The sequence below is a fragment of the Aspergillus nomiae genome (genome assembly GCF_001204775.2).
Source record: "Aspergillus nomiae NRRL 13137 chromosome Unknown contig00063, whole genome shotgun sequence".
Taxonomy (NCBI): domain Eukaryota; kingdom Fungi; phylum Ascomycota; class Eurotiomycetes; order Eurotiales; family Aspergillaceae; genus Aspergillus; species Aspergillus nomiae.
Genome location: NW_015378118.1, coordinates 1 through 25,390, shown reverse-complemented (window position 1 = coordinate 25,390; position 25,390 = coordinate 1). Strand labels below are relative to the sequence as shown.

Sequence of the window (25,390 nt, the reverse complement as noted above, 5' to 3'; positions counted from 1 at the left end):
TATACAATATGTGATTTTGTTTCACTGCTCTTTATGTAGAAAATGCCGCGAAGAGAAAAATAAGAAAGGATATTTCAAAGTGAAGTAAATATTTCGACGTACAGTGAGTAACATAGTATAGTATCAGCCAATGCGAGCAGAGATTCTGCCTCTTAACACCCCTTTGCCCCTGACGGGCCATCCACCTGGGCATGATAGATACTTTACCTACTTCGTTTCTCTACGCCACCCCTAAACAACCTGAGACGCCATCCTCATAGGTACCCAGAATATATATGAAAGATGGTCGTTCGCTTATTAGTGCCAAGTGGGATGTTCTAGGAAATGTCTTAAAAGATACCTGACAAAATCAGAATATCGTGCATTGATATGTACCTCATAAGTAGGGATATGTGGAAACTCGGCATTTGGCAGAGTTGGGAAGAAGTTTCCTGCCTATGTATGTATATCTCCTTCTATGCTTAGCTAGTACAAATCTAATTATTATCTACTAGGGGCAGGCCAGCGGATCAAGGACCACTGCCCAAGACGAGCGAAACAGTTCAAGGTCACTACCTAGGTATGGTTTAGGGACCCCGTCCTAGCAAGTTCGATGTAGAATACTACAGGAACGCGGTCACGTGGCGTTACACCTGAGCGACCAATAGGAACACACTTTAGGGGAAAAGCGGGAAAAAGACCTAGCTGGAGAACAACAATAAAATAAAATATATTATATGAAAACCATTAGATTTAATTTATTAAACAAAAATCGATTTAGAAAGAGCTACCTAAATTTCATCAGGCCCTTTACAAGGAACATCAGTCATTCTGAGCTATTCCTAATTTGTAGAGGGCCTGCACTAAGGTGCTGAGATAACGGAAACCCAATTTGGGGCCATTTTACGCGACTCAATACGCGCCTCAAGCTTATAGGGTAAATATGACCTACTTTCGCACTGAATGAGTTTTATTCGACTTGATCGGAAGGCCACTAGATCCTATATAGTGGCTTCTAATACCATTTTGTTATATTTGTCACTGCCTCTGTAATGAATGAATACTGATTATCTGTATGAGCCGGTCGCGTTTTACCCATGTCATCGTTAAAGCGCCCACAGGGACCCTCAGAGCCAGGGGAATGGGATGAAGGAGAGGATAACAGGTCAAGGTCATCGTCCAGTGCGCGTCATTTGGTGTGTATTCTTTGTGTGTGTCTTTTACCCCAGCTAACGCTCATGAGAAGCGCAAACGTATTCGCACGTCCAAGTCTCCAGCCTCATACGAAGGAACCGGATTGAGTGACAGTGAAAATGAAGAAAGAATTCAGCGGTCTATCACCCAGGCTTTAGAATACGACGAGGACGAGCTTGAGTTACGTGCAACGCAACTCATCCAGGAGAAGTACTCTTTCGCTAGTGACGAACCCAATGTTCCTGCTGAACATGGAATTCTTGAACGTGTTGAATGCTACAACTTCATGTGTCATGACCACTTTTATATCGAACTGGGGCCATTAATTAACTTCATAGTTGGGAAGAATGGCAGCGGCAAGAGCGCAGTTCTGACAGCTATAACCCTTTGTCTGGGTGGCAAAGCATCTGCTACAAATCGCGGTCAGAGTCTTAGGAGTTTTATCAAAGAAGGCAAAGAGTACGTGCATTTATCACTATACAGGCTATATGCTTACTAGTTGATGTTCTGTAGGAGTGCCACTATCGTTGTGCGCATCAAAAATCAAGGAGACGGTGCCTATATGCCGGATGACTATGGAAAATCCATTGTTATTGAACGTCATTTCACAAAAACTGGAACAAGTGGCTTCAAAATTAAGGCAGAGAATGGGCGTATAGTTTCTACCAAAAAAGCCGAACTAGACGCTATCATCGACTTTTTCACATTACAATTTGACAACCCGATGAATGTTCTCTCACAAGACATGGCCCGCCAATTCTTGAGCAGCTCAAGTCCTGCTGAGAAATATAAATTCTTTGTGAAAGGTGTTCAGTTGGAGCAGCTTGATCAGGACTATCGACTAATCGAAGAATCTGCTGATCAGATTGAGGAGAAGCTCAGGGGGCGAGAGCAAGATATTATGACCCTAAAAAAGCGCAAAGTTGCAGCAAACCAGAAATTGGACATATCTGATCAACACGAATCCCTAAGGAACAGGGTCAGAACTGTTCGGAGCCAAATGGCTTGGGCTCAGGTCGAGGAACAGGAAAGAGTAAGAAACCCAGGCATTATGGTTTTGCAATCCGGTGTTGCTGATGGGCCGTAGATGAGGAGCTCCTTAGAGATTGAACTAGCTAAAGCCGATGAGAGGATTTCAATCGCTGAAGCTGAGCTGGGCAGCTTTGACGCTGCTATACGAGAAGCTGAGGAGGAAACTGAAGCCGCTGCTGAATACGTTAGACAGAGTACTGCCAAACTCGAACACGCACAAAGTGAGAAGGTGGAGATTAAAGCAAAGTGGGACGAACAAATGACTGAACGTCATGATTTGCAGGTAATGTTCCAGTATAGATCTTCCGGGCTTTTTACTGATGGTCATTGCAGGCACAGCAACGTCAGATACGAGATTATTTAAAAGCAGCAGAGGCTAGGATAAACGAAACGCAGCAAAAAATTGAAGAAGAAAACCAACGTCTGGCTGACCTTAGCGGAGGCAGTTATACTAGGAAACAGGAACAACTCGAGCGAGCAAAAGCAGAAGCTGCACATGCCAGTGCACAGTATGAGGAACATCAACGCAATACAGATCGCCTATACCGAGAGTTGGAAGTGGCTGGGAAAGAAGTGGATTCATTGGCGGCGCCACTTGGCAGAACGAAGGCCGACGTTGAGCAAGCTGAGAAGCTTTTACGAAGTCTAAGCAAAGAAGGAGGACCCAAGAGCTCAGGTTTCCACGACAAAATGCCGTCTCTTCTGAGGGCTGTTCAACAAGAACAGGGCTTCACCGAAAGGCCTGTCGGTCCCATCGGTCGCCATGTGACCCTGCTGAAGCCAGAATGGTCATCTATTTTAGAAAACTCTTTCGGCACGACATTAAACAGCTTCATTGTAACATCTAAAAGAGACATGGACATTCTTTCTCGTGTTATGCACAATGTCAATTGGTACGTTGCCACTTTCCTCGGTTTCCGTGGCTTTACAGAGCAAGCCTTTTTAACAATGCTGGAAGCATATGCCCAATATTTATAGGAAATGATGGGTACATTGATACATCAGAACACGAGCCTGATCTTAAGTTTGATACGGCTTTACGGGTACTTCAGGTAGGTGTCTTTTATTCGCAGAGCCAGCTACATTAGGTTGATATACTCAAATATGCAGATTGACAACGAACTCGTTCGTCGACAGTTGATCATTAACCATGGTATTGAGCAAATGCTTCTAATCGAAAAGCTAGAAGAAGCATCTTCAGTACTCTTTGATGGACAGAAACCTAGGAATGTGAAGCGGTGTTACTGTATTGACCAAATGGACAGACGCCGGGGCATCCATCTATCTTACAACCGTGCGGGGGAGCCAAGCCAGGCGCCGGTTCCTGTATATAGTGGCAACCCACGAATGAAATCGGATCTAGCTTCCCAAATCAGGTGATCCTTAAATGTGTCCATTGCCTCACTTATCCACTGACTTTTATTCTTGCAGGGTTCAACGTGATGTGGTAACGGACCTCAGACGTAAACTCAGTGATCAGGAAGAGCAATTCCGATCTGCTCGGTCTCGCTTGGAGGGGTGCAGGCAGGCTCGTATGAGGCATGAAAAGAGTACAAATGAGTTACGAATCACATTACAAAGGAAGGAAGACCATGTGGAAGAGCTTACAGATGCACTTGACAAAGAACCTGTGGAGGCTGACCATCTTGATGTGCTGCGAGCTACGCTCCAGGGGGCCAAGGAAGAGAAACTCATCAACGAAGGGTCATTGAAAGACAGTGTGGAGGCCATGGAAACCATGATGAAGGAGCTTAAAACCATTAAACAACAAATCGCTTCTAAGGATGCCGATATAGCTGCGTCGACGGAAGAGCTCCGTGTAACTCAAAGTGAAGTATGCACCGGACAAGACAAACGCCGAAAGATCATTAACGATAAAAACATTGCGGTTGAACGAATCAATGATAGCAGACAAGAAAAAGAGAGGATAAATAAGAAAAGAGAGGAAATTGCTGCACGCGTTATCGACTTCAGTGAGAAAGCCAGCCTAGTCTCACCGCGGGTTCCAATTCCTGAAGGTGAGACTGCTGCTAGTTTGGACAAAAAGCTGGACAGGCTTAATAGGGATATACAACGTTATAACCAACAGTCAGATACTTCAAACGCACGGCGCCAAGATTCTTGAGCTAACTAACTACTAGATTGGGCGCATCTCGCGATGAGATCGCCGCTGAAGCCGCCAAAGCATCCACAGCTTATGACCGCGCCCTTAAGCAAGTGGAGGAATTCAGATTACTTGCGGATGTATATTTCACCCTCCCCGTCTTCTCTCCTATGATTTTGCCCTTGTGCCCAAGTCTGTTGACTGTATCTGCAGATTCTCATTGAAACACTCAAACATCGCAAGAAACGTTGGGTGATTTTCAGATCTCACATTTCATCTCGGGCCAAGGCGCAATTTACGTACTTACTAAGCGAGAGAAGTTTTCGTGGTCGACTTCTAACTGACCATGAGAGCAAGCTGCTGGATTTACAGGTATATTATATAATGCTGTTCTTATCCTCTGACACAATTTAACAAAACTTCCTAGGTCGAACCTGATATAACAAAGGATAGCACTGGGCGAGGTGCAAAGACGCTTTCGGGTGGTGAAAAGTCTTTCTCCCAAGTTTGTCTTCTATTAGCACTTTGGGAGGCTATGGGCTCTCCTGTCCGTTGCTTGGATGAATTGTAAGTTGGTGATCATTAAGCGCATTGGCTGTCACTAACTTTGGCCTAATAGTGACGTGTATATGGACCACATTAATAGGAAGATGGCAATTGATATGCTTGTATGTCTCCTTTTTTTCTCTTCTTTCCAAGTCCTGTTACACTGTGCTTGCTAACAAAACAATCAATAGATGCTAGCCGCTAGGCGGTCAGTAGGTGTGCAATTTATACTAATCACACCTGGCTCAAGGGCAGAGATTAGCTTAGCTCCTGATGTCCGTGTGAAGGAGTGAGTATAAGTATCAAGACCAGATATAGCTATCAGTACTGCAACTAACAAGTGCCTTTTTTTTTCAGATTGGCAGAACCTGAACGAGGGCAGACCAGATTAACATTTCACCAGTGATCGGAATGGGGACACTCTGTTTTGTACAGAACATTTTGCAAATAATAACAATCCACGAGGGCTGATGTGTACGAAGAGTGTCCCATTATGTGGACAAGAATAGACGCCTCAAAGTGGTCCTGATTCCACGTAAAGCCCAATATTTTCCGTCATATACTACACACCCTCCGCCACCGGCGGGCAAAGAAGGGGGGTAAAGAAGTCCGTATGAAAGGTAATAAGCATGCAACTTGATTATCGAGAAAGATGGATTTGCAAAACATAGACTATATGTCTGAATGTCTGAGTGTCTGAGTGTCTGGCTCATTCGTTTAATTGATCCAACTGGTGCAGATCAACTGGAAGACCACTACCTAAACAAGCTCCGTGTTCTAGAGGCATCTTGAATGACCATTGATCTCAAAAGCGGGGCTCTTGCGTCGGGCAAGCTGCCAGGGCCTGGGCAAGAAACTGAAAGAGAGCTTGGTGGGCTCTTCCGATAGCCTAGCATCACGAAACAACAAAGTCGATCAGTGATTGGGAAAATACATAAATCCCTACGTTTCCCTGCTTGTTCATGGATTAACCTACCCAGAAGCTGGTTCGGGATATTTTTATGGCATCTCGATGGTTGGATGCTGGGGGCATTTTGTTACATATAGGGCTGAAAACACTTGCGTCATGGTGGAGAAATGCAGCAGCTGTCGAGAGGTCCTGTAGGCAATATACTGTGTCATCTAACACGATTGACAGTGTATTAGACTGCGATTTAATAGGTCTGCATAGACTGGCAGGAGCACATTGCCGAGATACAAGAGGTAATAGAATAGATGACCATTGTATACACCTACTGTCAATTGTCACAACAGGCATGGCCCTTATGGTATAAGCCACACACCAATTTCTTCAGCTTCGGCCGTATTGCTTGTCCTCATGTTGACTGCTAAAAATAGGATATAGTACCATAGCTCTACCTAGTAGGGCTGCCAGTTCACTTGACTCTATAGCATAGTACCAGTTAACACTGTCACGTGGGGATGATGTACAGTACCTAAAAGCGGCATCGTTCCGAGTTGTAAATCGATGGTACTGGTAATAGTGGAGAAAGACACTGAGCTCATTGGAGTTGATCTTCTTGCGGCTAGCCGTACTACTCCAGGGCTAGAGGCCAGTAAAGGCGGCGAGGCTACTGCCCACTCACCACAGAAGTTTTCATTCATAATCTTTCACCTTTATCGTACTTCGCACTACAGGGTTGCTCAACCTTCTCATCCGTGAAATACCACAGACGCGACTCTCACAACATTCAATATATTGTTTGAGATCCTGGGAAGCTCGGTGCCATCTTACCTGTCTTCATTGGTGCCTCTAATTTACACTAGCCAGTGTCTCTCCTTCACAGCTGAAACTAGGTCACTCACAGCCAACTTTGCCTTGGCACCCACAAGCAATCTCACTCAACCCAGACGCAAAGACTCCCAATATTTTCTGTCCACTGTGCTCTTTTTCGAATATTCTACCTCACTTCCCGGGAGAATCACGCATTTTCCGAGCCTTCCAAAGGCCAACTTGCAACCAAGTACACCTATAATACCTTCGGCCCCTCTTACATTCATTGGAACCTGCCATAAGGTCCAGAACAGCAGAAGCCATCATTTGTTTTAGCTTCGACCCTGTCAACTTCATCTACGATATCGTGAGGCCCATTTTTACGAACGCTTTCAATACCCAAATCTTCTCTCTCCATTATCCTTCATCTGGGCAAGCGATTATCACCATGGCTGAAGCTCTTGCCTCACAACTTAACAACACAACATTAGGGTATGTGCTTATGCGTGTTCCGTTGGTATTAGACAAAGTTACTCAGTAATGTCGTTATAGGGAAGCAAGCTCAGACACAAGGTGGAAGGACCAACTAAAAGCCCCTGTAAAAGATGCACGGCCACAGACTGAGGTTTGCTGCCTCTAACGTCTACGCTTATCTCTTCAAAATCTAACCCCAATTTAGGACGTGACGGCCACCAAAGGCCTCGAGTTTGAAGATTTCTATATTAAACGCGAACTTATGATGGGCATCTTCGAAGCTGGTTTCGAAAAGCCCTCGCCCATCCAAGAAGAAACGATACCAGTTGCTCTGACTGGTAGGGATATTTTGGCCCGAGCAAAGAATGGCACCGGAAAGACAGCGGCCTTCGTCATCCCCACATTAGAACGCATAAATCCTAAAAGCACCAAAACGCAAGCACTCATCCTTGTTCCAACCAGAGAGCTTGCTCTCCAAACGTCTCATGTTTGTAAAACTCTCGGGAAACATCTGGGGATCAACGTAATGGTCACCACTGGAGGAACTGGGTTGATGGATGACATCATCAGGTTGAACGACGCCGTCCACATCCTTGTGGGAACTCCAGGCCGTGTTCTAGATCTGGCTAGCAAGGGCGTTGCTGACCTTTCTGAATGTCCTACATTCGTCATGGATGAAGCCGACAAGTTACTGTCTCCTGAATTCACTCCTGTAATTGAACAGCTATTGTCATTTCATCCTAAAGACCGTCAGGTCATGCTCTTCAGTGCGACTTTTCCATTGATTGTGAAATCATTTAAGGTGCGTTTCATCTAATTCCTTTTCATTACTCTTTGGCTGACGTCCTTGTTAGGATAAACACATGCGCAATCCTTACGAGATCAACCTTATGGATGAACTCACCCTCCGAGGAATCACTCAGTACTATGCTTTTGTGGAAGAAAAGCAAAAAGTCCATTGCCTAAACACTCTTTTCTCCAAACTTCAAATCAATCAATCAATCATCTTCTGCAATTCAACAAATCGCGTTGAGCTTCTCGCAAAGAAGATCACAGAATTAGGCTATTCCTGCTTTTACTCACATGCAAGGATGCTACAACAACATCGGAATCGAGTCTTCCATGATTTCCGGAACGGCGTATGCCGCAATCTTGTTTGCTCTGATTTGCTAACTCGAGGTATTGATATTCAAGCGGTAAACGTCGTGATCAACTTTGACTTTCCCAAGAACGCTGAAACCTACCTCCACCGAATAGGCCGATCTGGTCGTTTTGGTCATCTGGGTCTAGCAATCAACCTCATCAACTGGGATGATCGTTTCAATCTATATAAGATTGAGCAGGAACTGGGAACCGAAATACAGCCTATCCCTCAAAATATCGACAAGAAATTATACGTATATGAATCGCCGGAAACCATTCCACGCCCAATCGCGAATGCATCACAAGCACAGCTCGCAATGAGTGGAAATCAAAACCAGAACTTTGGAGAACGCCGCCACAACAATCACTCGAATGGAGGGCATTATCAATTCGGTCGGGGCCGAGGTTCATATCGTGGAGGCCGAGGCCAAGGTCAGCGCCGCAATCTACAAAATGAGTTGAACAAATTTGGTACTTCCCAAAATCAACAACAGAGTGGCAAGAGTCAACCTGCGCAGGTGTCGCCAAATTGACATCGGTTTGGTAAGAACATCTTTTTTTTCTCCTCTCCTTTTTGTCTCGTTTGTTACTATAAATGCTCTCAATCTTGAACGACCTTGGCCATGTTACCTGACAAGCCACAATCAAAGTCTTTTCTTTTTCTCCTCCTCATTTTCAATGCAAACTTGACATGGTGTGTTATGACTTCCCTTGTTTGTTTTCGACAATGGTGATATGATAACGGTGACCACATCTGTATCATATTTTTGTTACCTTTCTGTTCCAGTCCCCTCAAGGGCCTATCTTACCCTCTCCGCCACCGTTAGCTCGCTCGTCGTCGTCTTTCCCCCTTTCGACACTAGAAAGGTGGTAGGGTTTATGTAAATATTGATGTTGCATTCTATGGGATTTTGAGCACAAACGGCGTTTACATGTTGTCACCCAGCACTTTGTCATGTTTTCGGCGTTGGTGGATGGTTTTCGGATAACTCATCGCGCCAAGTACCTCAACTCATTGACTGGGCTTTTCCCCCTACTTTTCTGCTTCGCCTTTCCCGTTTTCTCTATCCTTTTGTCGGCACTTATCATGCAGCTTTGGATGATCTAAGCTATTGTCTGATGTCATAGGCCGGCGCAATGTATTGGGGCAGTCCACATCGGTGTTTGGGTTCTTTTTTCCGCTCTCTTTGTCTCTCGAGCTGCTGCACGGTCATTGGGTGTTCTGAATTTATTCGGCGTTGTGGATATGAAGCCTTTCTTTTCCTTATTTGTCAACACATTGAGAGATTGGCTTTATTTGCAGGTGGTGTTCAAACCCGCTCTATGCTTCATACCCCTTTTCATCCTGACAAAGATAGTGCATCTTGCTATCCGTCAGATCAGGACAGCCTCGATTTGGTGCAGTTCCAATCTGTGACCAAAATGCTGGGAGAAGAGAAACCTGGAGACCTGGGGGGGAATCTACGAAAGCTTTCAATGAAATGAAAGACTAAAAGAAAGAAAGCAAAAAAGAAAACGAAAGAAAAAAGAAAAAAAAGTTTGAAAACCAATGAAAACCAACAAAGAGGAGGGTTACTGTCAGATGTTTGGCTTACGCCTGTAGCCAGCGGTCGACATCACTCAGGTAGCATCTACAAAATGACAATTTACCCTCCGAAATGTAGAAGCTTGAAGATTTCACTCATAATTTAGTAGTCATTACTAGTACTTACAAGTAGACACTCAAATGCAAACTCGGGTTTGCTTTGGTCTGATATTGCGTGCTCTGTCCTCCCCGGCGCCCGTATTATTGTGTTTACTAGCCTCAGACCAACTTTGCCCAAGTTGGTTTACATCCATTGTTGCAGTGGTGATCAAGCTCTTGGTGTTCTTTTTCCCAAAGAGAAGAGGGGGTAAAAAGCGAAATGAGTACTACGGAAAAGGATCACAACCGAAAGGTGCATTGTCCTTCGCAGTCTATAGTCCCTAATGCTAATGCGCGTACCCAGCCTAGCAGTTTGCGGTCTATCATTGCGGGCTCGACTGCAGGTGCCATTGAAATCGGTAATGCTCGCCCATATCAAGGCACATGTACTCCTGTACCCAGGACTTTTGCTAATTATACTAGCAATCACTTACCCGGCTGAATGTAAGGCTCATGCCCTTGGCTACTCCTACGTCGGTTTACTCAACGTGTCCAGTCGCCAAAACCCGGTCGCAACTCAATCGCAGACTACCGGACGGAAAAAAGCTGCCATGGCCCCCGTTTGGAAAGCAGTGGTACGCCGGCTGCACAACTCTGATTATAGGAAATTCGCTCAAGGCAGGCATTCGTGAGTTCTATCCTGAGTGCCCGAGTGTTTGGTGTGCTTACGTTAGGGTTTTGCTTGCAGGGTTCGTCGCTTTCGACAGATTCAAGTCACTTCTTCAGGATGAGAATGGCAAGATTTCGGGTCCAAGAACAGTAATTGCTGGCTTTGGAGCTGGCTTCACTGAATCTCTTTTAGCAGTGACACCATTCGAGAGTATTAAAACGCAATTGTCCGTTGCCTTAAAGGGCCCCCTTGCTACGTGCCCTTGACTACTTCATGCAACGATACATGGTGAAGCTGATGTATAAAACACCCGCAGGATTGACGATCGCAAATCCGCAAACCCTCGTATGCGGGGATTCTTGCATGGCAGTAAACTGATATTCCAGGAGCGAGGTGTTCGGGGTTTTTTTCAGGGTTTTGTTCCTACAACTGCAAGGCAAGCCGCCAACTCCGCGACCAGATTCTCGAGTTATACTATGTTAAAGCAACTAGCTGAAAGCTATGTCGCACCTGGAGAAAAGCTGGGAACTGCAAGCACCTTCGCAATCGGCGGTATGGCAGGCTTCATAACAGTGTGAGTTAATACAATACTTGAACAGCTGCTGCTTCTGCTCCACAGGTATGAGAAGCAAAGACAACTAATACACCATTCTACACAGATATGTCACACAGCCTCTTGATACTGTGAAAACCAGGTTTGCTGATGGCCGCATTGTGTGTAATTTGCTTTTTTCAAGACTAATTCGACAGCAGAATGCAATCACTTGAAGCTTCTAAGAACTATAAGAATAGCTTTGTCTGTGCAGCAAGGATATTCAAAGATGAGGGGTTATTTACATTCTGGTCCGGAGCTGTTCCGCGACTTGCCAGATTGATCTTGAGCGGAGGCATAGTGTTCACAATGTTTGTTTACACTGAGTTCAACCATCGTATATAGGCTTGAGAACTAACCGCTTTCATATTAACAGGTACGAGAAGACGATGGACGCCCTGGATTCTCTAGACCCAACGAGACAATATATCTGATGCTGGTGAAGCAATGAACGCATGGCACCAATTGGTCTCTTAAACGCTATATCGCAGCATCGCAGCTAATATGCATTTGCTGTATCTTATTACATAGCACTGACACAGAAGCACTGCATTTTCTATATCTACAGCACTTGAATGAAGAATAGTACAAGTATATAGAACAAAATTCAGCGCCTTTTTAACACCTTGACTCGTTTTTAGGGGCGTGAGGCTTCCTTGTCTTTTGCTAGCTCGTCAGCAACCAGGGCTGCCACTTCTTGGTCCACCAGCCAAGATCGTACACTCTCCATAACAGTTTCGAGGCCTTCACCACCATCCAAAACATTATTCAAACTATGTATGGTGATACCACTCCGATGGTCTGTGCAACGATTCTGGCCATAATTGTACGTGCGAATTTTGTCCCCGCGACCCATACGAGCAACACCGCCCAACACCCCTCTTCTGAGTTCAACGACTTCCTGTTCACGAGCTTCTTGCCTCGCCTCGGCTAATCTGGCGCGTAAGATCTGCCAGGCTTTTTTGCGGTTTGCGTGTTGAGATCGAGAATCCTGCATGGAGACAACGATACCTGTGGGCATGTGAGTCAGGCGAATAGCTGACTCTGTCTTGTTCACGTGCTGTCCCCCTGCACCACCAGCTCGCATCTTCTCGCTACGAACCTCCTGGGGATCAACGTAGTAGTCACTACTTGGGTCATCAAAGTTGAGCGCGTTATCCATGCCACCTCCTGTCTCTGGGAAGCTAGGAAGAACCATCACGCTCACAGCACTGGTGTGCGTACGTCCCTTAGTCTCTGTTGCTGGAACTCTCTGCACACGGTGTACCCCTGACTCGGTTCTGAGCATCTCATAAGCCCCATCCGCCTCAACTTCCATTACTGCTTCACTCAGCCGATCCTCCGCCGGGCCATCTCCCACTTCGAGCTTAATGACATTGGACCGAAACCCACGACGAGAGCAAAATGCAGTATACATCCTCAGGAGTTCGAAGGCGAACAGCCCCGCCTCATCCCCACCTGCGCCAGGCCGTATCTCAAGAAGGCAAGGAAGCGCTGCGAAAGGGTGACGGGGTACAAGGGTCTGTTTCATGTTTTCCGATATGGTTGGCAAAGCAGCCTTGACTGTTTCTAGGTCCTCAATAGCCAGAGATTTGAGCTCAAGGTCAGTATCCGGGTCATCAAGCAGAGCATTGAGTTCTGATATAGACTAAGAAAGGGTTCAAAGCCGCTCTATTAGTAAATTATCCCATTTAATAAGGAGTGCGGACATACCTCATTGGTCCTGTCCCATTCTTCCAAGACATTTGCAATCGGTGCTAGCTCGCCGACCCGCTTTGCTATTTTTTGTCAAAGGAATCCGCTAAGTGAGCAGAGAGTTTAGAATGCTCTGCTGCCAAAGAGCGAGCGCGGGAGAGCAGCGATAAAGAAATGTCAGGGCCTAACTGACTTGTCAGTCATGTAGTAACCCCACAGAACACTAGACATGCATTGAGAGATACTAAACACTGTCTCTCAACTACCCATACTTGTATTCAGTCCCCGCCATTGCAGAGTCGGCCACGGCCTTTTTATAGCACCTCTAGTCCCAAACCGCGTCAGGCATCGAGAGCATATCCAAGGGACATTAAGCATTTTTTGTTCTCAAAATAGGAGAGTACGTGAGTCTCACAAATAGTCCATGAGCTTCACATAAGCACAATTGTTCAATGGGCGTGCGCATGCAGTATCTACCAGTACTTGTTTCGCTCCCTTTCAACCAGACACCGAGTCACGTGATTTTGACATATACATACATTGAAAGCTGAATAGAGTATTAGTCATTAGAAGTGTAATTGTCCAAATTACAGAGTCTAGTTCTTAGTGAATGCATATTGAGACCCACTGCAAAGTCTCGAATAGCCACCCTTCAAGAACTGATTTCATCTTTATTTCATTGCAATACTCAGCATTTCACAACCGTAATTTACCATATGTAATTGAGTTGTAAAGGCCAGACTGGAGTCTTGGCATACATTTCTCCTTTGGTTGCTTATCACCCTCATCGCCAAAGACTTGATCATGTAAACACGTTTTCTGCCTCTTCAAAGGGCATTCATTCTGCTCTTGCAATCGCACTCATTGGATTTCTTCTACCGTTTTTCTTAATAACCGCACATCTTCAGATAACTGACCAGGCCCGTGATCAACTGACCCGTCCGAACCAGATTGCCTTTTGCGTTGGTGTAAGTATGATGCTCCTTTCCTTGGAGACTCTTACGATCTTTCTGGCCGTTTCATCAGCCAGTTATGGTCTTCAACCTTCACATATTCCTTCAGACACCCCTCTGTCGTCGCTGGTCGCATCGGCGAAGACACATCTCGCTGGTGGATCGCCCCGCGATGCATTACTCTATTTCGACGCGGCTGTGTCGAGGGATCCTACGAATTACATCACTGTCTTCCAGCGGGGTGCGGCTTATTTGTCACTGGGTAAAGGTTCTCAGGCATTAGATGATTTCGACCGAGTTCTGCGGTTAAAACCAGATTTTGAGAGTGCCCTCCTTCAACGGGCTCGCCTTCGAGCTAACAGTGCTGACTGGGAAGGCGCGTTGAAGGATCTGGAGATGGCCGGCAAGAAGTCATCTCTGGAATACAATGAGATTCAAGAGGCACGGAATGCTGCAGCTCTTGCACAGAATGCTGAGCAACACGGCGCCTGGGAGGCCTGCGTAAATCATGCGAATGTGGCTGTTCTTAAGGCAAGCGCCTCCCTAAGTCTACGACAAACTCGCGCGCACTGTCGCTTCGAGAAAGGTGATGTAGAAGAAGGAATAAGTGACCTTGCCCATGTCCTACACATCTCCCCAAGTCTGGTGGACCCGCACTTACAAATGTCCTACATGCTGTTCTATTCTCTGGGAGATCAAGAACGTGGCATTTCACAAATTCGGAGGTGTCTCCATTTCGATCCCGATTCAAAACCGTGCAACGGCCTTTATCGGAAAGAGAAGAAACTCCTCAAACAGTTGCGCAAACTACAAGATTCAATATCTTCGCGGAAGTTTAGCAATGCCATCAACTTGCTTGTAGGTGTAGGCGATGAAAGCGGACTTCTTGGCGATGTGAAAGGCGACGTGAGGGAGGCTAAGGAAGCAGGCCATATCCACCCCGCGGCCCCCAACAATCTCTATGGTTTGCTGGTGGAGCGCGCCTGCGAAGCTTACCGCGAGGTTTGTGCCCCTAGGAAGGTGTCCAGTTGACATGGTTCCAATTGGCTAACGCATTGGTTACTCAGGCGCATATGCCCAGGCGAGCTTCTCCGTACTGCTCTGAAACCCTCGACGTCAATCCTTATTCTCTGCCAGCGCTGCTCTTTCAGGGTCAAGCGGCTCTTGACGAAGAGCGTTTTGATGACGCTATAAACACGCTGAATACAGCCAAAGAGCATCACCCCGGGTCCAGAGACGTCCAATCACTTTTGCAGAAGGCACATGTCTTATTGAAGCGCTCAAAACAGAGGGACTATTACAAAGTTTTGGGTGTCAGCCGAGATGCTGATGACCGGACTATCAAAAGAGCCTACCGCCAACTGACTAAACAACATCACCCCGATAAAGCTAAGTCCCAGGGTGTGACGAAAGAGGACGCCGAGAAGAAGATGGCTGCAATTAATGAAGCCTATGAAATCCTTTCTGACCCCGAACTCAAGGCGCGTTACGACAGTGGTGATGACCCTAATGACCCGGAATCTCATAGGGGCAACCCGTTTCAAGGAAGCCCATTCGGGCCAGGAGGCGGTCAACACTTTTTCTTCCAGCAAGGCGGACCACAGTTTAAGTTCTCGGGTCAAGGGTTCAATTTCCCAGGAGGTTTCCCTTTCCGCTGATACTGACAGCTAGTGTGTATATTCAAGATGAAGATTCTGTATACTTTTATTCCACTAAGCTCAAAACTTCAAAGCAATCAGATCATAACTATTGCTATAATCTCGGCGAAAATGCTCTGGACTTTTGTGATACTATCCATGTAAACTCGAATGCCGGCACTCTTCCACATAGTTAAGTCAAGGTCACTTTCATTGCTTATGTAGAATGTGAAAAGGACATTATATCCAACTGTTTGTTTACTTCTTTGGCGGGTCGGTCAGCGGAACATAGCTAACCTGGAACACCTTTTCCTTGTGGACTGACCCGTCCACCCTCTTGTCCACTACCCAAATGTATTGGCCGCCGCCGAATCCACGAGCACTCCCGTCACATTCCGTGTCAACGGGGATAAACATTCGGCCTGGGGCACGGAGTTGCGCGATTAATGCCGGGTGGAGCTTTTCCGCCGCTGCACCAACGTGGATAGCATCATACGGTGCTCCCTCTTGCCATCCCAAACGGCCGTCAGCAATAATAAACTTCACCTTTCCTGTATCTAGCAATTTGCGGCCTTGGTCCGACTTGTGCATATTCTTATCAGCCAAGTCAACAAGTTCTGGTATATGATCAATTCCAATAACGTGGCCATTTAAGTCATCAGGTATAGAGGGATCTGTAACAAGGTTTGCGAGGACATGGGTCAGATATCCAGAACCCGAGCCAATATCGAGTACCCGCGAACCCGGCCTGAGGAAGTCGATGAGGTACTCGCATGCATGAACGTGCATGTGGGGAGCGGAGATTGTCGCACCATACCCAATAGGCTGTGGGGAGTCCGAGTAAGGCCTTGAGGGTGCATAATGGGCTCGATCAACCTTGCACCTTGATGTCAGAGACACGTCTTGGGTAGGGAAGCATGTGCAGCCAATGCTCTCTCGCCGACATCTCTTCCTTTACCTTGCTGTTACATTCCCGATCCTACTGTAAGAGCCACAGCCCCGCAATTTTGCGCGGGGTCGGGGTAAGGAGATGGCACGGCACATGAGACGTTAAGAAATAAATGGAAGGAACCACTCACCCCCAACATAGCATTTTTTACTCTTTCATTCTTTACCAATCCCGCCTTGAAGAGATTATCAACCAGTTCCGCATTGGTTGAGCCAGAGCAATACCACGCCATTGAGATGCACTTTGTGGTGGCCTTCCGCAGCACTAGATGTGCATTTAGATAGCTTTGAATCATGCGGGGGAGGTATGCTCTACCTAAAGTAAGAGTAAGGCGATCCGGGGGAACTTGGTATTTAGAAAGCGACGCTGATCGCAAGAAGACCCTGAGGCTTGTAAGTAGGCTATACTATCATCCTATGCTGCTTAGCATCTAGGATTTCCTTCAATATTTGTACTGGGCTCGTCAACATATCAAAAGGATGAGGTTTGGACGTACCGTCCTGTATGACGCCACTCTAACATTGAAGGTCACGAGTAACTGGTTAGTTACCTACTTAACCTGTCAGACTTACTCAGCAATGTCTCACCGCCTTTGGTGCTTGCTGCCTTTGGCTCTTGCATTCGCAAAAGTTGACCTAACTCTGATCATTGATATCATTGATATGTACTACGGTTCATACTCCGTGGACAGGAATGAGATATCTTCGCTATCTCATTAAAAATTATGATATTGCATAACAATAATGCACAATGGAAGCAGACTCCGATACTCGGTCTGACGTAGACCTGTTAATATTGGACTACCTACTTTGCACCTCCATGTACAGATTGGTAAACACCAGCGGAGTGGCAGCTCAGGAGCAGGCAAACGAATGCGACCTTGATTGCCATATTTATATAGTACACGGTATGTGCTTAACATGTCATTTCAAAAGACACGCTGACTTGCTTTCTATTCATCTCTAGCCATTAAATCAGTTCTTCCAAACTCTGGGCGACTCCCAGATGACATTCAAGTCAAGGTCCGACTATTTGAATTTGCCAATACCTTCCGATGTTATCCAGATGGATGTATTACTTCTCAGGCTCGCGAATCCCGATTAAGTTTTAGTAGATATTGGCCAGAAGAAAACCCAATTTCACTTTCTGAGTTGGCCGGGTCTTTCATATCTCTCTGCTACGCTGTTGGTGCCAGGTTATCCGAAGCGACGTGGGCTGATACTGCCGCGCAATTCGTCATGCAGGCTGCAGTCGAAGAATACCAAAAGTCCCAGTCCTCAGATTCTCTCAACAAGCATATCACCTGGGCCGAGAGTCAAATGGCAAACATGAATCAAGCGTTTATAGAGTGCATGAGCTATCTCCAGCCGCCGGATGGGACCTCTCTCAATGTTCACATGCGTACGATTTCCGCGAATTTCCCCATGGATAAGTTCAAATGTGCGGTTTTCGACACGTTGGTTAAGATCATGAAGGTTCTTGAGCCGCCTGTACTGATCCAGCTCGAGCGCGGACAGCTCTGGGGGTTGAGCCGCGCAGAGACGAAGCGATTGAAGGATAGGGTAGGACTCAAATAACAACACCCATTAAGCTATGCATATTAGTGAATGTGGTTCCTTGGTCTGAAAAGGTACAGTGCAAACAGCGGGGTAAAAGGTCCCACGACCTAAGAGAGCTATGATGCTTAAAGTTACTTGATTAACATGGAATTGATAATAAATATCTTGCGCACAAAGTAGTTAATCTACAAAATAAAATATCTAAGCCATGGGGCAGGTGTTGTGAGGAGGAAGTAGCATACTTAGCAAAGCCATTAGGCGAATGAGCAGAGCACAGACGCTTAGCCAAGAAGCATGCGGCGAGGATCCTCAATGTATTCTTTAACCTGCATTGAATTGCGCTTAGTGATGGATTCCAAAGGCTCATGTTGAGGGGTGGTGAACGAACCTTGACTAGGAAAGTAACAGCCTCCCGGCCATCCAAAAGGCGATGGTCATAGGTTAGAGCAAGATACATCATCTATTAAAGCATCAGCAACAAGTCTACCAGCAGAGGCAAGGGCGTGGCAAAGGAGACATACAGGGCGTATCTCAATCTTGCCATTCACAGCAACTGGCTTTTCTTTGATGGCGTGGAGTCCAAGAACAGCTTTCGATGGTTAGATGAACTCCTCAAAAAAGTGTGGTGTTAAACATACCTGTCTGTGGTAGGTTGATGATCGGCGTACCCATGAGGGATCCAAAGACGCCACCCTGTATCAATGTTAACACAAATACACAAGGCCAGACATGTACATGTATTTCTACTCACGTTGCTGATGGTAAAAGAGCCACCCGCCATATCCTCAATGGTCAGCTTATTGTCGCGAGCCTGGCAAATTTTATGGTCAGCAAAGCCAATGAACAAAAATGAATGTCTGCAGCTTACCTTCTTTCCGAGATCCGCAATAGCCTTCTCAATTCCAACAAGATCCATGGTTTCGGCGTTGCGCACTACTGGCGTTACAAGGCCCTTCTCAGTGGCGACAGCGACACTTATATCAACGTAATCACGGTAGACAATGGTATCGCCACCATTGGGCCCCTCGATCGATGCGTTAACAGCCGGGATGTCTTTCATAGCCAGAACACAAGCACGAGAAAACGCGCTCATGAAGCCGAGCTTAACACCGGTCTTTTTAAGCACATCGTCCTTGTATAACTTCCGAAACTCCATAAGAGAAGACATATCCACCTCATTGAACGTAGTCAGGGAAGCGGCCGTGTTTTGAGATTGCTTCAAACGCTCAGCTATCCTCAGTCTCATTCTGTTCATTTTCACCTATGAGTTGATCAGCACAAGACCAGAAGAAAGACAAGACTAATAGTAGTAGGCAAGGATACGGTAAGAAAAGAGAACATACCCTTCGCTCTTCGCGATTTCCAGGGCTCGGCTTAGCATCATCGCGAGATTCTGGCTTAGAGGCAGCGGGCTGTGGCTGCTTGGAAGGTCCGGGTTCAGATACGGCAGGCTTTTCAGAGACTGAAGAGGCCTTTGCGGTCTTGGGCTGTTCTGGCTCGGGGGCTTTGGATTCTTCTGCAGGTGCGGGCTCCTTCGGCTTTTCGGTTGCCTCCTCCGTTTTGGTCTCAGGCGCACCTCCCAGCTCCAACTTTGCCAGTTCCTGTCCAACAGTAACGGTGTCTTCCTCGTTTACGAGAAGCTCTTTGATGGTTCCCGCTTCAGGAGCATTGACTGACACATCAATCTAGAACGGGTGGGTATCAGCAGAAAAATCTCTTTTCGCGCACGAAGATGTAAGTCTCACTCACCTTATCGGTCTCGATTGTTGCTATTTCTTCGTCTCTCTCAACATAATCCCCGACCTCTTTTGCAAGAGTGAGCGCAAGCTAGTAAAGAAGTATTGGCGAACATACGTTTGGAGAACTGTTTCAAAGTACCCTCGGTGATAGATTCTGCCATCTGAGGAACTTTAACTATGGTGTCCGCTGAAAAAAGTTGTTAGTGCGGGATTCCGAAAGCAAGAGAGGCTATAATACCATAGGTGCGAATCTGATAGCCGCCAAGGGGAGCGAAACTAGATCGAAAGACATTGGCCCTACAGTAGTGTAAGCTGGTTTGTAAAGAGGGCACTTGATAGCATTGAGTGGGCGGCTTTACCCCAGAACCTGTGGTACACCAGAAGCAGGCCTGTTAGCATTCCTGACACATTTGCGGAGCGCAGCCGAGGTGAGATTCCTGCGGGTTCCCAGGCTGATGTTACGAGAGCTGTGGGCAGATCTAGGTATAGTCCGCAGATTTTGTTCGGGGAGACGGTGAAGAGGTAAGCGAAAAGCCATGATGACCTAGGTTCAGAGGTTGGACAAAAAGACAACAATGTATTTCGCAAATTGTAGAAAATGAATGTAGGGAATCAAGTCGTGAATGTAAGTGATGTACAAGAGGAAATAGGACGAGCACGGCCTTCTTTTTCCTTCCTTTTTCTCCCCCAGAACTGACTAGAGCTAAGGGTTCATCTACCGGTAAGTAGGGATAAAGTGAGTGACGAAACTTAAGCGGCCAAAGGGTGCAAGGCCGGGCCGAGACAACCGGAATTTCCCTCAAAGCGGTCCTGCAATCCCTGTAGCCGGCAAATGAACGGAGTATTATTATTACGCTTCTTCGGCAATCCATAAGCACCATCTGGGAAGTTTCCGCACTCAGGACTTCACCGCGAGAAAGACAAAGCTACACTTGTGTAGTAAACCGGGTGAGCATCGAAACACACTGCATCAATTTTCCGCGGAGAGGCTCATTCCAGCTCAGACAGACTCTTTCCGCTATACAGACAAGCTTCAAGTCTTTCAATTCCTATTACGTGACACACCATGGCCCTTCACCCTGTTGCGTAAGTTGGTCGCAGTTGGAGCAATGATCATGAGGGAGCCATATTAAACCTACCTCACAGGTCGCTTTATCGACGCTCCCTAAAGCTTGCTCTTGACTGGGCTGTGCACAGGCAGATTTGGCGCGGGCAAGCAGTATATATACGATCCCTTTTCGATGCGAATAAGAATGTCCGCGATCCTCGTCAACAGAAGGTATATGCGGCTCGATTTTCTCAGCTACATGGTTTATGCATACAGTATCTCACAAACTAGCAGGTGCTGCTGCGGGAGACAGAAAAACTATTAGAAACTTGGAAGCATCCAGACCCGTACCGAGCACCCACTGCTCCGGGTGGTATGTATTCTCAAAGACACAGGGCTTTCTCCTGTTATATGAATGGAATGACTGACTCTTCTAAAGGTAACAAATATGAAAGGAATCTACCTGCTCGCCAATTGCCGTGTACGTCAACCATGGTTATGCCACCCAATACTTTAGCCCACTAATGTTTGATCAGATGCTTCGGGCAGCCACTAAAGAGAATCGAAGGAGGTTGTGTTTAAGTTAATTTGGTTTTCAGATAGGAAATGGATATTGTATAACCACACTGCTACCGATACAGCCACATGTGCTCAAATTAGATAATAGTACTCGCTGTGCAGGAGAGCGAGGTTTTACGTTGGAAACCAACATACTTATTGCATAGATAACCGTCGGATGAAAATGGTAACTTATCATTGGGGACATACACATCCCTTAAAGCCAATGTGCCGAAAGCTCATATCCTTTGAAAGCTGTCGGTATCATTCCATGCCCGTAGACATAATGTACAACCATAAAATTAAAACAGAAAAAAACAAACGCAGAGCCATAAACGTGCCCAGTCCAGAACCCCGTTATCACATCAATAAGAGAACCAAACCACGCCGAATGAGAAAACCCAAATAAAAACAAATAATTCACAGCTCCTGGCTAGGACCCTTTCCGCTCTTGGGGGTCTTCTTGGGAAGAAGGTCTGGTTCCATGTTAGCATCAATCCAATATACGAGTGTCCGGTACGCTTACTTTGGTGAATGTTAGGCAAAACACCACCCTGGGCGATAGTGACGTGGCCCAACAGCTTGTTCAACTCCTCATCATTACGAATGGCGAGCTGGAGATGGCGGGGGATGATACGGGTCTTCTTGTTATCACGGGCAGCATTACCGGCCAACTCGAGGATTTCAGCTGCGAGATACTCCAAGACGGCTGCGAGGTAGACGGGTGCACCTAGTACATGTAAGTAAATATACTATAAGGGACGGGGGCTGTGGGGACGCACCAGCACCAACACGCTGAGCGTAGTTGCCCTTGCGGAGCAAACGGTGGACACGGCCGACGGGGAACGCGAGACCGGCCTTAGAAGAACGGCTATGGATAAATTAGTTTGAATTGTAGACGTAAATAGGGGGAAAGACTCATTCATACGATTGCGCGTTCTTGCTGCCGCTGGCTTTGCCTCCAGACTTGCCTCCAGTCATTTTTGTGGTTGAAAATGGTTTGACGAGATTCGAAAATATGAAGAGAAAGGGTTATTCAGGTCGTCGATGAAACACGATAGCAATGATTTGGGTACGGTGTCAAAAGTAACTGGCCAGCGCGAGGAAGCGGCGGACATTTATAACGACGCGGTGAGGGTGACGTTGGGCCGCCTAGACGCCCTTCAGATCACCCTCTCGCTTAGCGGGGTTGGCCAATCACAGTGGAGATCATCGTCCGAGGCACCCATAGCTTGGCCAGATGCGCCTGCCATGATTCCGTGTAAAGTTGTTGTGGTATTGTTCCTAATATGGTTAAGCGTCGTAATCTATGAATATATCTTTCAATACTGTCATCTTGCTGTGATCTTAGTCATTTGTCCACGGCTGGAGACGCGTTTTCCCTCACCTAATCATACAGATCATACACAACCGTGACAGTATTGAAATTCTGCTTCCTTTGCACACCCAGGATCAACTGCACTTTCGCAGGCTAGTATAAGTAGCGCGCCTCCCTCGTCACCGCGTCTCCATCATTTCTGTTCTCCTCCTCATTCCACGTCTACCTTTATCAACGATTTCAACGCCTTGACTTTCGCCATCCTTCGATATTATCGACTTTAGTTTTTTGTCAAATTTCATTACCCACATCACTTGAACAAAATGGCACCCAAGGCTGCTGAGAAGAAGCCCAGCACTGGTGGCAAGGCCCCAGCTGGCGGCAAGGCCCCCGCTGAGAAGAAGGAAGCTGGCAAGAAGACTGCGGCTGCTGCCTCTGGTGACAAGAAGAAGCGCGGAAAGACCAGGAAGGAGACCTACTCTTCTTATATCTACAAGGGTATGTGACAATGTTACTCTAGTTCAGAGTTCACAGGCTAATGTCAAGTGTAGTTTTGAAACAGGTTCATCCCGATACCGGAATTTCCACTCGTGCCATGTCTATCTTGAACTCCTTCGTCAATGGTATTTCATCCTTATTTTTGATGGTGAAGTTATTCGCTAATCTACTTGCAGACATCTTCGAGCGTGTCGCAACTGAGGCCTCCAAATTGGCCGCTTATAACAAGAAGTCCACTATCTCATCAAGGGAGATCCAGACCTCGTACGTCATCATAAATGTCGATTCCATGTTGGTTTGCTAATTTTTTTTTATTTCAGTGTCAGACTTATCCTGCCTGGTGAACTGGCGAAGCATGCCGTGTCGGAAGGCACCAAGGCTGTGACAAAGTACTCCTCTTCTGCCAAATAAACTGTTTTCTTTTCTTTTGTTGTTTGTTTCTTTATGCAGGATTGTCTTTTACTACCTCGTTATCTGTTATGGTTTGAGGTGGTGGGTACAGGGTGTTCGCGGGATTTTTAATGCGTCACGGGATGGCTTTGTTTTTCCCCATTGGGCCAAATGTTTTTCATGGTTTTATTCGAGACGTGAATGCGTTGTAACATAACTCGGTGCTCCTGGGTATGGTTGCGCAGTAGCAACTTTCAGACTAGGGTTCGAAATTTGAATTACTCTAACATATTCTGCTCTTCGATGCTTTGAGGCTAACGGGGTGGCGCCTTGCACTCGCATGCGCTTTGTTCTATTCAGCGTCATCCAACGCCTCGACTTCATCGAGTGCCTCCCTTCTGCCTTGGTTGTAAGTAGTTTCCGCTCCCTTAAACACATGTATTATTGGCTTTCCCATCATTGAGCCTATGCGCCCCTTCCAATCGTCCCAATCATCCTCATTTCTCACAAGGAAGCCTATTAGCATACTTGGATCCATATCTTGTATATGAATGCGTCTGAGTCTGCGAGTGTGGTATGTGCTGATTTCCTCCTTGGAGGGGAACCTACCACCAGTGCTGTATGGGAGTGCGGGGCGCGTGGTATGGGGATCAAGATAGAAGAGGTGCGAGCCTTGCGCGCCGATGAAGTAGTGAGACGCGGAAGGACGACCCCTGTTGCACGTCAAGGGTATCAGCATTCTTTTGTTACCAGCTATGGCCAGGCGCTGGGGATGTAGACATACCCTGCGATGCCTACCGACTGTGGCAATTGCAAAACAGCTTTGAGTCCCTCCCAGTACACTGGCGTGACGTTGTCGATTCCTAGTCGAGTCCCTAGCAGTATTAATGTGGGTTGTATACTGCCCGAACCACTGCGAGCCACTCGCAAGAAGCTATCTTCGTAGACGTCTGAGGTATCGTTTGTGACATATACTCTGGGCGCTATGTTTCCGCATTGTGCTGAGAGAGCCCTGTTCACTGGTAAGTCTCGTGCTCGGGCGGCTGAGTTATTTAGTGCATACTCTATACATCTAGCGGTTGCTGACGGTCCAAACCACTCCCCAGGATGTTTACCACATGACTCGGCGCCATGTTTGACAAATCGATGTATCGAGAGGGGCGCGTCTGGATGATCAGCAAATAGAGATAGTAGATGGGCCTCTTCTTCCGGTTTATCCCCGCGGCGCCAGGCTAGGATATGTTAGCATGAGGGTTGTATTGAAGGAAAGGGTTGTGTCGGAGTTATATATATATAGGGTTAAGAGGGCGGCGGGTCATACCACGGCCTAGGCACAATGTAAGCATTGCATTTGCTAGCAAGCTTTGCCCTGATCTGATCATGCAACCCCAGCCTGTGTCTGAAGTGAAGCCTTGAGGGTCCATTAGCTGTGTTCTCAGGCGTACAGTTAGCGTCATCGGATGATTCGCTTCATCGTTGTCCGGTCTTGGTATTGGGGGGAAGTTAGATCGATATGTCATCCAGATCTTCGACTCGAAGTCCGAGACGAATGCTTCTGGCCATCCATGTTCTGTTACATCGTCTATGGTGTTTGTTCCAGCGTCAGGCTCATCCCTGTCTATTCGCCCACACATATCAGTCATCTTCCGCCCATATAAATGGTGATGGTAGAACAATTTCCTATCTTACCGGGTGTTCTGTTTGCTGCATGTTTCTGAAACCGCGGGGCATACTCTACTCCCAAGCACCAGATAGAGGCATCTGGCTTTTGATCATTCCTGGGCTCGGGATCCCATAGGTATTGTACAATGCGTTTGCTGCACCGCCCTATGTCTACACTGTTCATTTTTTGGGGTGTGATCAGTGTGTTTGGGACGGCTGTACTGCTGGTGTTTGTTTCTGGGTATTGTGGTTGTTGAGGTGACGTTCACTGGCGGTTTGTGGTTGGCTAGGTGGTGAAGTACAGTTGGTTAA

At 46.7% G+C, this 25,390-nt stretch overlaps 12 protein-coding genes across 12 annotated transcripts; 7 read left to right on the top strand and 5 right to left on the bottom strand.

Annotated features, from left to right (window-relative positions):
• Positions 1-1,076: 1,076 nt before the first annotated feature.
• Positions 1,077-5,148, top strand: ANOM_003023 (DNA repair protein SMC6; the record flags this gene model as incomplete). The annotated part of the gene is made up of 13 exons (XM_015548280.1): positions 1,077-1,175; positions 1,226-1,632; positions 1,687-2,206; positions 2,261-2,488; positions 2,539-3,098; positions 3,164-3,257; positions 3,316-3,581; positions 3,637-4,293; positions 4,347-4,449; positions 4,523-4,681; positions 4,737-4,876; positions 4,929-4,977; positions 5,047-5,148. The coding sequence occupies 13 exons, from the start codon at positions 1,077-1,079 to the stop codon at positions 5,146-5,148; spliced, it is 3,384 nt and encodes a 1,127-aa protein (XP_015408943.1).
• A 1,571-nt stretch (positions 5,149-6,719) lies between these two features.
• On the top strand, positions 6,720-8,719 carry dhh1 (DExD/H-box ATP-dependent RNA helicase DHH1; the record flags this gene model as incomplete). Its single annotated transcript, XM_015548279.1, has 4 exons — positions 6,720-7,061; positions 7,122-7,194; positions 7,249-7,845; positions 7,898-8,719. Coding segments are annotated over 4 exons (1,698 nt in total), but the record flags the coding sequence as incomplete, so codon positions are not given.
• A 1,279-nt stretch (positions 8,720-9,998) lies between these two features.
• Positions 9,999-11,652, top strand: ANOM_003021 (putative mitochondrial tricarboxylate transporter (Ctp)). The gene is made up of 9 exons (XM_015548278.1): positions 9,999-10,123; positions 10,175-10,229; positions 10,294-10,314; positions 10,367-10,498; positions 10,559-10,706; positions 10,797-11,054; positions 11,140-11,175; positions 11,234-11,383; positions 11,449-11,652. The coding sequence occupies exons 1-9, from the start codon at positions 10,091-10,093 to the stop codon at positions 11,504-11,506; spliced, it is 891 nt and encodes a 296-aa protein (XP_015408941.1). The 5' UTR covers positions 9,999-10,090; the 3' UTR covers positions 11,507-11,652.
• A 57-nt stretch (positions 11,653-11,709) lies between these two features.
• Positions 11,710-12,930, bottom strand: ANOM_003020 (putative mitochondrial translation release factor (RF-1); the record flags this gene model as incomplete). Its single annotated transcript, XM_015548277.1, has 2 exons — positions 11,710-12,720; positions 12,786-12,930. Coding segments are annotated over 2 exons (1,038 nt in total), but the record flags the coding sequence as incomplete, so codon positions are not given.
• A 622-nt stretch (positions 12,931-13,552) lies between these two features.
• On the top strand, positions 13,553-15,468 carry ANOM_003019 (DnaJ and TPR domain protein; the record flags this gene model as incomplete). Its single annotated transcript, XM_015548276.1, has 2 exons — positions 13,553-14,722; positions 14,788-15,468. Coding segments are annotated over 2 exons (1,761 nt in total), but the record flags the coding sequence as incomplete, so codon positions are not given.
• A 147-nt stretch (positions 15,469-15,615) lies between these two features.
• Positions 15,616-16,601, bottom strand: ANOM_003018 (protein-L-isoaspartate O-methyltransferase; the record flags this gene model as incomplete). Its single annotated transcript, XM_015548275.1, has 2 exons — positions 15,616-16,233; positions 16,437-16,601. 2 exons carry the CDS (start codon positions 16,599-16,601, stop codon positions 15,616-15,618), a joined length of 783 nt encoding a protein of 260 aa, XP_015408932.1.
• Positions 16,602-17,056: 455 nt separating this feature from the next.
• ANOM_003017 (uncharacterized protein) lies at positions 17,057-17,883 on the top strand (the record flags this gene model as incomplete). Its single annotated transcript, XM_015548274.1, has 2 exons — positions 17,057-17,213; positions 17,273-17,883. The coding sequence occupies 2 exons, from the start codon at positions 17,057-17,059 to the stop codon at positions 17,881-17,883; spliced, it is 768 nt and encodes a 255-aa protein (XP_015408927.1).
• A 263-nt stretch (positions 17,884-18,146) lies between these two features.
• On the bottom strand, positions 18,147-20,268 carry ANOM_003016 (putative dihydrolipoamide succinyltransferase; the record flags this gene model as incomplete). Its single annotated transcript, XM_015548273.1, has 11 exons — positions 19,964-20,268; positions 19,843-19,901; positions 19,720-19,791; positions 19,615-19,670; positions 19,209-19,550; positions 18,734-19,126; positions 18,617-18,676; positions 18,504-18,558; positions 18,387-18,454; positions 18,254-18,325; positions 18,147-18,191 (listed from the first exon to the last, which is right to left on the bottom strand). The coding sequence occupies exons 1-11, from the start codon at positions 20,140-20,142 to the stop codon at positions 18,147-18,149; spliced, it is 1,401 nt and encodes a 466-aa protein (XP_015408928.1). The 5' UTR covers positions 20,143-20,268.
• A 402-nt stretch (positions 20,269-20,670) lies between these two features.
• On the top strand, positions 20,671-21,208 carry ANOM_003015 (NADH dehydrogenase [ubiquinone] 1 beta subcomplex subunit 9; the record flags this gene model as incomplete). Its single annotated transcript, XM_015548272.1, has 5 exons — positions 20,671-20,690; positions 20,751-20,883; positions 20,947-21,025; positions 21,092-21,133; positions 21,189-21,208. 5 exons carry the CDS (start codon positions 20,671-20,673, stop codon positions 21,206-21,208), a joined length of 294 nt encoding a protein of 97 aa, XP_015408925.1.
• Positions 21,209-21,385: 177 nt separating this feature from the next.
• ANOM_003014 (histone H2A) lies at positions 21,386-22,308 on the bottom strand. Its single transcript, XM_015548271.1, has 4 exons — positions 22,139-22,308; positions 21,993-22,081; positions 21,737-21,940; positions 21,386-21,686 (listed from the first exon to the last, which is right to left on the bottom strand). Exons 1-4 carry the CDS (start codon positions 22,189-22,191, stop codon positions 21,631-21,633), a joined length of 402 nt encoding a protein of 133 aa, XP_015408926.1. The 5' UTR covers positions 22,192-22,308; the 3' UTR covers positions 21,386-21,630.
• Positions 22,309-22,851: 543 nt separating this feature from the next.
• ANOM_003013 (histone H2B family protein) lies at positions 22,852-23,437 on the top strand (the record flags this gene model as incomplete). The annotated part of the gene is made up of 4 exons (XM_015548270.1): positions 22,852-23,026; positions 23,080-23,151; positions 23,203-23,290; positions 23,347-23,437. The coding sequence occupies 4 exons, from the start codon at positions 22,852-22,854 to the stop codon at positions 23,435-23,437; spliced, it is 426 nt and encodes a 141-aa protein (XP_015408929.1).
• Positions 23,438-23,679: 242 nt separating this feature from the next.
• Positions 23,680-25,262, bottom strand: ANOM_003012 (cysteine protease ATG4; the record flags this gene model as incomplete). The annotated part of the gene is made up of 5 exons (XM_015548269.1): positions 23,680-24,129; positions 24,201-24,428; positions 24,480-24,648; positions 24,738-25,034; positions 25,106-25,262. 5 exons carry the CDS (start codon positions 25,260-25,262, stop codon positions 23,769-23,771), a joined length of 1,212 nt encoding a protein of 403 aa, XP_015408930.1. The 3' UTR covers positions 23,680-23,768.
• Positions 25,263-25,390: the final 128 nt, after the last annotated feature.